The sequence below is a fragment of the Hoplias malabaricus genome, chromosome 2 (genome assembly GCF_029633855.1).
Source record: "Hoplias malabaricus isolate fHopMal1 chromosome 2, fHopMal1.hap1, whole genome shotgun sequence".
Classification (NCBI taxonomy): domain Eukaryota; kingdom Metazoa; phylum Chordata; class Actinopteri; order Characiformes; family Erythrinidae; genus Hoplias; species Hoplias malabaricus.
Genome location: NC_089801.1, coordinates 8,979,140 through 8,991,222, shown reverse-complemented (window position 1 = coordinate 8,991,222; position 12,083 = coordinate 8,979,140). Strand labels below are relative to the sequence as shown.

At 39.4% G+C, this 12,083-nt stretch overlaps 1 protein-coding gene across 3 annotated transcripts in view; it reads left to right on the top strand.

Moving 5' to 3' along the window:
- Window positions 1-1,534: 1,534 nt before the first annotated feature.
- LOC136679203 (serine/threonine-protein kinase MARK1-like) overlaps window positions 1,535-12,083 on the top strand; it is a 50,096-nt gene continuing 39,547 nt past the window's right edge. The window contains exon 1 of one of the 3 annotated variants that reach the window (XR_010796534.1): window positions 1,535-1,967. Coding sequence is in view for 2 of the 3 variants with exons in the window: in XM_066657598.1 (XP_066513695.1) it covers window positions 1,917-1,967 (51 nt within the window). In the remaining variant the exon portion in view is untranslated. The remainder of the gene's footprint in view (window positions 1,968-12,083) is intronic. The other 2 variants (XM_066657598.1, XM_066657608.1) reach the window with 2 other exon arrangements.

The window sequence follows — 12,083 nt, the reverse complement described above, 5'->3', positions numbered from 1 at the left end:
ATGAAGGGGTTGCAGAAGAGGAACATCAAGCCAGCAATCCACACAGTAGACCTGGCATATGTTTTTATGCTGGAAGTTTTTCCTGATGCGTCTTTCCCAATTCATCTGGCTTTGGGCCTGGCACCAACAGAAGTGCACATCCCAGTTGGCGAACATAGGGAGGACAATCTCCACACAGACATTGACCTGTGGTGAGACTCGAACCCAGACACTCTAAGGATCCAAAGCTGGGTGGTAGTAACATTGCTGCTTAAACTTCCGTGCCATTGTAATCGAAAACAAATGCAGGGTGTGAAAATGGATGAAGGGGTTGAAGCTCAAGACTGGGTATTGTACATTGTATTAATCATGCTAAGGCTGGATATGGTCATAAAGTTAACAGTTCAGTCTGAAGGTGAAGTTGCTGAAATGAAGAAGTTGAGATGCTGGTGGCTGAGTTGAGAGTCCAGAGGTGACAGACCAGTAGACAGAGGTGTTAGTGGCTTTGTAAAGGACTCTGTCACATCCTTTGCTTCCTGAATTTTGATTTTGAGGCCTTTTGCTTCGATTTTTGTGGATAAGTAGGGGAGAGTTTGGCTGGGGAAGTATGTTATAAATGTTATTTGGAGTCCTGTGTGAGTGCTGGAAAGGTAGATACAAATGGGAGTCATGGAACTGAGCATGCATAAAATACCCTTACAATATTAATCACCACAGAGGAATGAGTGAATCTGCCATGAGATGATGTGGTAAAATCCATATGAAACGGTCTGCATTGAAAATCCATAATGGTGTGAGCAGGGCTGGGTATGGGTGTGGGTAAAATCTTTATTGAACCAGACACACTGTGTATTCATTAACGCTGCCAGTGGGGCTAGGTATGGCCTTAGTAATTTGGGTGGCTAATGTGGATTTATGCTAATTGTTGCCTTGTGACTGTGTAGTGTATAAAGTTCTTGATGTAGTATGTAAAGTCCACATTAAACTGCAAGCACTGACTAGTAGGTTCAGCTTTAGTCAACAGAGAGGCCAATATTGATTTACAGTTGGAAAGATGTTTTAGCTATAGCTGTGTGGAGTGATCTTGGGAGGTGCTGGCCTTGGAGGCCAAACCTCAAAGCTGAACATTCTGAAGAGGCTTTGGGATTAATTCAGCAACACACAGACAGAGAGAGGTGTCTTATGACCCTTCTGAATAGCTTGTGAAGTAGTGAGTGTGTAGGGATGTTAGAATACAGTTAAAGGGTTGGGCCCTATGTGTAACTACAGTATTTATGTGCATGATATACGTCATCTCATTCTAACAACGTCCGTTGTGATATACACCAGACGTTACGTGCAAAAAAACATATAATAAATAGAAAACGCATCACGTATATTGCAATGGAGGCAGGATTTTAATGATTACGTATAAATTATTTTTCAAGAAAACATGTAAGTTCCTTTAAATTGGGTTGTTTTTAAAATCTCCACCTGTTTTCTGACAGGTTACATCCACTACGCTAGGATTGGCTAACGAACTCACAATGACCGTACTAGGATTGGCTATTAGGAAACCTGCGTATTTAGACGTATGAACTGAAAGCCAATCATATCGCAGGTGGGCGGGTATTGTCGGAATATAGGTGGGAAACAAAGAAAGAGCGGTTGATTCATTCCACCTCACTGTCGTTCACAAAACTGGGAGGAGAAGCCGCTTCTGCGCGGCAGCGTCCTGTATTAATTTCAATTCACTGGCACCTCTTCTACATTCTTTTACAGTCAGCTGGAGCCGGGTGTTATTCTTAAGGCTCCGGTTTTGATAACCTCATGCGGCGATGAACGGCTCCGGTCAACAGCCGTGTCCGTTAAAAATGCCGTTAGAGATGTAATGGGCTTTGAGAAGAGGAGGAGAGAGCCGCCGTCGTATACACAGCCCTACAGTCCCCAAACCTAAAATGTCGACCAGGACGCCTTTACCCACTGTCAACGAACGCGACACAGAAAACGTAAGTGTATTTATGATAGGAATACATGTCATGGTTTGACTCGTTTTCTTCAGTGTCACCGCTGCAGCTGTGCCACCGTTGGAAAAACACGAGCACGCGCGCCGCCTCTGTGGCTCGCAGCTGCTCAAAAAACAACGGTCAACATCTCGCCGAATATTGAAATATTATGGGTTATAACTGAAGTCCTCTCTTGATAGGTAACACCAAAAAAGAAAAAAACATCTCCTTCCTTGATGTTTGTAACAGCAATGACGTTATGTTCAATTTTAACACAGTACCTCGAAATAATAAGTCGTTATTTCGACATTGCATTGAGATAACAGGTCATTGGCTTAACATACTCAGTCAAAAGGGTAACACTTTAAATTACAGCCCGTTAATTACGGAGTAAGTACCTTTTAAGAAAGCCGTAAGATAAAATAAGTACCCGGTATGTAAAGGGTATGATACTAGAAATATGTGGTTATTACTGGTATCTTACAAAGATTTTACAAATAAGAGCAGAAGAGAAACACCCATTCGTCATTAGTCAGCTACAGTATGTACATATAATCCCTCAATACATATAGGCTAAACTGTGTAAAATATCTCTGAAGTATGTTATGATGATTATTGTGGTAAATCACATGTCCTGAACCTAATGAGTACAAAGCACCGTGAAGCTCTGCTAATGCTAGTTATGAAAGTAGCCGACCATGTCCTTCTCTGTAGGTGCACTGTAGATCTTTTTAAAGGCTCTATAATTACATTCAGAAATACAGTCAGTTCAAAATCGAACTGCATTTCTTATTTATTAAAAAAATGACTAATAGTCACTTGCATAAACTCTCATGCTTTTAATTCAATTTTATAATCTACAAATATTCAGGGAAGTAAATTGGATTCGGAACTTGGTTACATGCCGTATTTGTAAGGCATTTGTAAGATACCCAGTAATAGCTACGTTTCTAGTATTATATGCTTCCCTTTTCTTACTTAGTACTTTTTATCTTACACGTTATTTAACAGGTACTTTCTCTGTACTTACAGCGTGCCTTATTTGTAAAATGTTTCTAAGATACAAGTAATTACCACATATTTCTAGTATCATACCCTTTACTTACTCAGTACTTATTTTAGCTTACAGCTTACTTTATAGGTACTTTGTACTTACCCAGTAATTAGCTGGCTGTTAGTGTTACTGTAAATAGAAAGAAAGAAAGAAAAAGAGCTAAACAAACCAGTCTTCACATAATATGACATTAGGCTACATATTGAGTAAATAAATAATTAGTTTGAGAGTTAATAATTTTACCTAAATAAGACATTTGTTTCAGATACTAAGAACATGAAATTCAGCCATTTCAAGGTCAGATGGAATTATCTGCTGGCAGGTGTTTTGTAAATGCAGGGATTTTTTTTATTCTACTTACAAACCATTAACTCGTTATCCACTCATGTTGAAGTTATAAGGAGTAATTTGCTTTTCAAACAGAGAAGCCCACCAGAACAGATGACTTTTGCATCTCAGACTTAAAGCCACAATAACAAAAACTGGGATTATTTTATTTCAGTGGGATAAAAGAGTTTGGAAAATCTTCAGGTATTTTTTTTTTCATATAATAAAACCATACAGAAGTGAAAATACAAGAAATGTGAACCCTAATAAGTTACAGTCATAATCCAACACTGTTTATCTTCTGAGTTCACATCCTAGTTAAGTAAAAATCTTTGGTTTATATAATTTAAAATACAAAATTCTTCCTCTTCGTGGTCTTTAATCAAAGTATAGTGGCATTTACTTCTGTAAAAAAGCCTTATGACCTCTGGTTACATAGCTGAATATCTGTGGGCTTGGAAAACTGATATTAACTGTTAATACAACTATTCTGAAACACTCACTTCATCATCCAATCAAATAATGATGGATGAAATCATGTTTAGCCCATATTTCTTGCCACCAAAATAACCTTCAACTAGAAAAAGCCAAATGTATTCAGAGTAGTATTTCAAGGTGATTTTATCAATGTCAGTATGGGCCAATACACATTGTTGTAGAAAAACATGGGACAGCTGTGTGTTAGTTAATAAGTAGTGACACAGAATTCAGAAAGAACGCCAGAAAGTTAAGTTTCTTTATTTCTTTGTTTAAATAATGACTGTTCTTAAATCATTTTGGTCCCAGAAATCACAGAGGCAGAATACTTTTCCCAGTGGCCACATCTAGGACTGAATTATGCTGCAGTCTGTGAAGCAAGGTTAGCTAAACACTACACCTTAGTCTTGAATTGCATCAGTTGTCCAGTCATAGCTGAAGGGTCCTCAGCAGTCAAACTATGTTTATGTAATGAATTTCACTGTCATTTCCTCAACATGGTAACACAGCACACACCCCACTTATGCCACAAGAACCAGGTATTTTTGTCACTGAATGAGTACTTGGTGAAATGGTCAATTCACCTGGTTCTGTGTCAAAACAAGAGCAGGGAAATGATATCCAGGCTTATTTATTTACCATAATTTGATCCCCAACACACCGGGCCTACTCCCCTGGGAATAACTGAGGAAACACTGAGCTCATTTACTTTTTAAACTTGGTGTTTTATCCTTGCTGCAAGGCACAAAGCATCAAGGGCTTACGTCAGTCTGAGTGAATAAAGGAATCCTACTGAGCCTATGAAGCTCTTGACTTGTGAAGTCCTGATCACAGAGCAAAAGAGATAAAAGTCAGAAGCGCTCCCTTTTCCTCACTGTTTTGCTGAATATAATTCACTTTTTGTTTTTATGAGAGTTCACTGACCTTTGGTGCAGGTTTTTCAGCTGTCAGGAAGAACTGTAGTAAAAATAGATTTCGTTCCAACAAAAGCTATGTAAAAGTGGTTGCTCTGTCCCATACCAGAGGCTCTTTTCCTGCTAAGAAACTGAGGTTAGTCATATGAGCCAATTAACTTAATCAGTCTTCACTGATTCAGACCCATGTAATTGCTGTTGGAAGGGAGCTTGCTATTCACTGACCTCTTTGTGCACCACAGACCTTAATAAAGGTAATCATGGTCATGACAAAGCTGTTGTTTTGACACTGCTCGTAAGTTTTAGGCCAACATTTTGCTGATAACAGTGAACCAAGTGTTCACACACAAATGTAGGCCTCTAATTTCATTCCAGATAATTTCATCATATTCTTACCTGCCAAGATCATATTAGTAACTATTGCATTGTACACTAAAAGTTTTTAAAATGATGATCTCCAAAATAATTGTTTAAAATATGTTTTTTGTGTTATGTTAGAAAGGTTTTTCAATATATAGGACTATAAAGGACTGTTGCAGGCAGGCTGCATGTTTCACATTGCTACATATTACTACAGTGGATGGCTGTGGCATTACCAGAAATTGAACACAGTAAAAGGACCTACTGTGAATATACTGAAGTTATAGAATTTTAAATATTTGACGTGTGCTGTAGTTGGTTAGAGTAGTGGTTGCAAGCACTGATTTCAAATCACCAGATATGGGTTAAATTCTCCACCTGTGGCAGTACAGCACCAGTGCTCCACCAATTAGATTCCTTGGGCAATACTCCTAACACTACAACTGCCTACCTCTGCAACATGATGCGAATTGTAAGTTGTGCTGTGATGAGGATTTCCAGAGTACTTTGGCCTGCAGTATCACACACTGCAGTTTTAATGCAAGGTGATTTGCAAAGGGGATATCTTTTTTCTTACAGCAGAAGTGCTGAGCATGTGTAATGTTTCCTTTTAGCATATGTCTGCTTAGCCAGTTGTAAAAAAGGCCAAAGTATGAGTACCAGCATTAGAATCAGCAGATACCGACTCAGAAATATTGATTATTGGCAAGGGCCCAGTTTCCATATTGGTGCATTCCTTGCAGTTAAAAGCTATGCAGCAGCTAATACATCAAAGATTAGGGCAGACTGATATTGATTGTCATGCTTCTGTAAAGGAGTCCAATACATTTTAATATTTATGAAGTTTTCTTGTCACTTGTATAGACATTAACTCTGCTTTTTGTGATGTGTATATTGCTATGATTTATTTGAGCTTTACACAGAAAATATACTAAAGGACCATCAAAAATATCATAAAATGAACAGTATTAATAGATCATTATTGTTATGTAGTGTCAGCTTTTTCCTGTTTTTTAAGATAGCTTTTTTAGTAATATTGATGGAACTTTGTTGTCAGGATATAATTGCATTCAGACACAAGTCAGGTCAGGTAGTGATATCAGATGGTTTGTAATGATTTTCAAATGCCAGTCCAACTCATTCCAGATTAATAGAGGCAGACAAGAATGATGGATGAAGGTGTGAATACACAGGCCACACGTAAAATGAAACTAAAGACTCAACAAGGAAACATGCAGGTGGCTATGAAAATCACAGAAAATATGTCAGGGTTAAAGATGAACTTACAGTGCATGGCCACACCAATATGTAGACGAATTGTTTAATACAAAGGCAGGGAACAAAAAGCCTCTGAGAAAATGTGGTAACCATAGCAACCAATCAGTATAAGGGTGGAGCCAAGGAGGAGCAAGGACCAAAACAAAAGCACATGGACAGGTTTGAAACAAAACAAGACAGGGGCAGACCATTATACTAGAGATTCTGAATGGAACTTCATCATTCCAGAGAAAGAAGTTCCAGGGCTTCACGCCCAATTCTTGAGGGGTCTGAATTGCATTGCTGTGTACTTGCTGCATGTTCATCAATGAGTAGTAGTGATGCCCAATGATATTGGAATTATATCGGCATCGATTATCAGCATTGGACTGATGCTTTGATTTTGCTGATATTTTAAACCAATAATTGCTGAGACATTTATTTTATGCCAGATAAAAACTATGTGACATTAAACTAATGAATGTGTAGGAAAATAATTGCCTCAGATTCCTCACCTTCTGACGGTGTGGAAAATCACAAAGGCAGTGCTGAATCTCTTATTTCTTTGTTACTGTTTTGTGGAACAGTTGCATGGCTATAAGCCTACTGGTATTTAATCAGAAAGTAATTTCGTAAAATAAATAACAATCCATGACACAAAAACTATTTTTTATATGGATTGTAAATTTTATGCCTCACACAGCATGTATATTCTCCATGGAAAAACATGGGCAATCAATGGGAAACCACAGGAACAGCCTTAAATGACCCTAAGGTGACCATGGTGAATGGCAAGCTTTAGAGCAGTAAAAATGCCATAGCATTGGACTGTGGAACAATGGAACTGCTTTCTGATTGCGTTCTGCATTCAAATTTAGTGCAACGTCAACTTTGAGAATATGTAAAGAATAAGATATCAAAAATAAGACCTTCTCTTCTTGTCATTGAAGGGTTAAACACTACTTGCTTAAGATGTGCAGTGGCTATTCAGATCTGCAGGCACACTCTCGAGGATTTCATCCACTAGGAACAGATCATGGGCATGTTTGTTCATGAGTCATCCTGCCTCACGTCCAGCTGGCTCTGCTCCAGAGCAGCTACATCACTGACTGGACACCTAGGTGATATTCTTCCCTGACCTTGCCTGGCTATGAAAAATAATTTACCCCACTATTCTTATACCGACATATAATGAAATTTAAGAAATGCATCATAGTAAGTTATTGTAACTATAACTGAAATGTAATATGGTTTTTTTTTAACATATTTACTTTTTCAGATATGTTAAACACTACCCTGTCTCAGTCTAAAAATAATTTAGCATGTTTTAAATTCTTGTCCATTTATTTTATGCAAACCACAAAAAGACATTTGTACTTTCAAACAAAAACATAACTAAAGTACTACATCGACATTACATTTGTTGTCCTGATAGTACTTTTTGACTTACAAACAAGTATGTGATTTTTTTTTATCTTCTATGAAATCCTTGCTGTTCTTGCAGTAATTAAGAAATATGTTGAGCTGGTTGAGCACACAGATATGTCTGTACAAAAAACCACTGATATGATTATAGATTTTAGGATATTCTCAGAACACTGCTTTAGGTTTCATTTCTCAGACAAAACAGCTTCAGGTTTCTGGAACCGCACATGAGTGAAATCGAGTCTTCATACAATAGGCAAATTAGCTTCAGAAAAGAAGGTGCTGTGCTGATAGTGTTTGAATGATGTTCACTTTTATTTTAGGTTTTTTCTTGTTTGATTGTAGATTAATTACTGTCAGACGCTTTCAGGCCACTGAGGGTTGCACTGAATTTTTTTCGACATTTGTGCTATAGCTAAGCCATAGCTAAACTTTTTATTTGTTTATTTATTTATTTTTAGATAACCAAAAAGCCAATGGGGCGGCACAGTGGCGCAGCAGGTAGTGTCGAAGTCACAGAGCTCCAGGAACCTGGAGGTTGTGGGTTTGATTCCCACACAGTCCCAGTGGGTGACTGTGAGGAGTTGGTGTGTTCTCCCCGTGTCCGCGGGGGGTTCCTCCAGGTGCTCCGGTTTCCTCCCACAGTCCAAAAACACATGTTGGTAGGGGGATTGGCGACTCAAAAGTGTCCATAGGTGTGAGTGTGTAAGTGAATGTGTGAGTGTGTGTGTTGCCCTGTGAAGGACTGGCGCCCACTCCAGGGTGTATTCCCGCCTTGTGCCCAGTGATTCAATGTAGGCTCTGGACCCACCGCGACCCTGAACTGGATAAGGGTTACAGATAATGAATGAATGAAAAAATTAAGCCAAGAAAATAAACATGAAACAGGACTGAAACCAAGTTTTAGCAAACATTCATTCATTTTTTTGGATCCGCTTTATTTTGTTCAGAGTCGCAGTGGGTCCAGATCCTACCCAGAATCAATGAGCGCAAATCAGGAACACACCGCAAACTAAGTGACATTCCAGCACAGGCATTAGACACTCACCCACTCACTCACACACCAAGAGAGGAAACCGTAGTACCTGGAGGAAACCCATGCAGACACAGGGAGAAAACACTAAACCCCTACAGAGAGTAACTTGAGGTGGGGCATGAACCGACAAGCCCAGGACCCTGGAGTTATCTGACAGTGTGTCAAAAAAAAAATTACATCATCTTTTTGCAAATCCCTACTCGCAAAGACCTTGTGATGTATGAGTGAGTGTGTGTGACTGAATATTTGTACCAGAGATGAGACGTAATTGTGAACAGATTGAAAGTATCAGTCAATCTTGATTGGTGCTTGTTTCTCTTCTTCAGCTATGTCTGGGCAATAAGTGTAAACAAATTGATGTGTTTTGCTTATGGCTACACTGAGTATTAAACCATATCTATGACAGTCCAACTGTTTTTGTTGCCTTACTATCTCATCCAGAAAATGCAATTTTAAAGTCCCCGGGCAATACTTATGCCTGGCCCAGTATCATTAAGATATGGGTTTAAGGCCTAGTACCTCTGTTTGCCTGTCTCAGAGTGATTTATGTTTCTTTAGTGGAGAATGTAACAGCTCTGAAGGTGCCTGGTGTTATGTGTTAATGTCACTGACTTGCTTAGGGCCATTAGTGTTGGGATATTAGCATTAAGAACTGACTGTGCTGATTTATACTGATGCAGGGACTTTCCTGCATTAAATCTGATCTCTCTCTCTCTCTCTCTCTCTCTCTCTCTCTCTCTCTCTCTCTCTCTCTCTCTCTCTCTCTCTCTCTCTCTCTCTCTCTCGCTCTCTCTCTCTCTCTCTCTTTCTCTCTGTCTCTTTCTCTATTGTCAGAGGCTATTAATCCTCCCAAAGGAAGCTGTGCATTCTCATGTTTCACTGTCATCGCAGACACACTATGTCTCTCTCCTTCTCTTTCAGTCTTTCTTTTCCTCTCATACTTACCAGCGCACTTATGCATCTTACAATAGAGGGACAGAAATACACCTACGTAACTAGACACATACAACCCATGCCCACATATACACTGTATATTCAGAAGACACCTTCTCTTCAGTGACTTCAACTATTGTAAGATGGAAACATTTTTGATTCAGTCATTAAGGATTTCGTATTCAATTTATATGGAAAAGAATTTGCTATTAGGATGGCATGCTCTGGGCCAGCTGAACATTAAATTGAAATTCATGCTTTATTGTGCAATGAAATGTGACTTCAGCATTGAAACGGCATTGGGCGACACGGTGGCTTCACACACACACACGGGTGATTAGGGTCAGTGAAGACACACCTGGGGCAGCTGGTAGCTACCCTTGGTGCCCATTGAGCAGGCATGCTCAAGGGCAACTCAGCTGTGGATTAAAGGAGGAGACACTCCCCCCACCCCCCAGTTTTCTGCCAGTCAAGAGGATTGAACTGGTGACCTTCTGGTCCCAAGTCCAGTTCACCAACCTTTAGGCCATGCAAGAGTCAGGGCAACATGTCCAAGCTAGACATTTTTAAAGCCCCCAGCACTAGACGGTGGAGCAATGAAACTGGGTACCATGGAGTGGTGGAGTAACAGTTAGAAAAGAAGCAGTAGCATGTCTCAGATGAAGCCCGAGTTTGCCCTCCTACGTTGATGGTGTTGTGTGTGATTTGAGTAGTATGTGCTCTCATGAATATGCAAAAATTTATAGTGACTGATGATTAAGGAAAAGTTGGGATGAAATGAAACAAAACAAAACCCTTGATTTGAGGGGAAATTTTGGGCAAGTGGTTTTACAGATTTTAACATATACTTGGATAGCCATTATAGCAGATGTCAGTAGTACCTCACTCTGCATATTGCATTGATACTGAAATGCAGATATTTACAGAAGGCTGCTACCTATATCCTTACCATGCAACAGGATTGTGATCATGGTGGCGTAATTTGACATGGGTTTTGTCATGAGGGTGTGGCAGCTGAATGCTGTATGGGCAGACAGATGGCAGCAGCTGCCCTGGCTGACCATCTTTGCCTTGCTGCCTGCTGACAACTGCTTTTTTTTTTTTTTTTTTTTTGCTTAAGTCTCACACTTCTACTGAATAAAAGGCTATGATGCTATTTGATAGAATTATGCCCATGTCCATGTAAACTAAAGACAAGAACCCAACCAAATCATGTCAAAGAATAAGAATCTTTTCAGATTTGATGATGTAAGTCTCCTCACACATCATCAAGTTATTTTTGAGCAGTGAAATTTTCATCTGGTTGGAATCATCCATTCAAGCTTGTGCATTGTTATTGAACACGCCTGTGCAGCATAACATTCCTCCTCTCCGTATTTCAGTTCCTTTCCCCCCTCGGGTTACAGCAGTGAGGGCAAAACCGCTGATGAGGCTGAAATCAGGTTACAGCAATTGCATCCCTCAGCTAGGGCTAAGTTTCCAACTCTGAAGACTTTTATACACTTTGATGACTTTTATACACTTTTTCTCTAGGCCTCAACTCCTGCTTCGTTTCTGCTCCCTCTGCTCAGATGTGGTTAACCCCTATCCCTGTCCCCTCCAAGTTTTGTTGTATTTTTTTTTTCTTTTTGTCTCCCTGTAGCATTTTACACTTGAGCTCTCAGGCTGCCATTATTGGAGACTGGAGTCCCAGAGCACTTAGAAGCTTCCACTGCAGTATAGCATCTTGTATTCTGCTTGCAGACCGTCTCTTAGTAATGCAGTTTACCTCATTTGTGCTATTGTATCAGATAACATCATGGCTTTTCAGCCAGATTTTCAAATTGTTATTGGATTTTCTGCCTTGCTCCTAGAGTTGTCAGGCACTAGCCACTTCTGTAATGCTTTTTCAGGAGCGGAATGGTCAATAAGCATTCATTTTTTATTGCTTTTATCTGAAAAGGTTCAGCCCAGCCTTTAGTTTGCCCTCTATTTCACTTCACACAGGAAGAGAATAATTTCTATAAGGTAGGTGAAAAAACTTGCTTGTTAACAGAGAGGCTGATGTAGTCTTAGTACAGCAGTTGTTGCATTATGTAGAATAGCTGTCATATAGAGGGGCCCTTTATCAGTTATTTTTCTGAATGTAGTGAAATGTAGTACTGTACTTGGATTAAAAGCGATCATGTCCTTAATTTTTGGAACAGGGATGGACTATCCCTGTAGCTAAATAACGTCATGTGCTTTGTACAAAAGCATCAGCTAAATTTCCCTGTTGTCCCAATTTAGGAACAGGAGGCCCACTAATAATTTTGTGTTTTTCCTGTTGCAGTGCACTTTTCAGCCCATCAAGGATT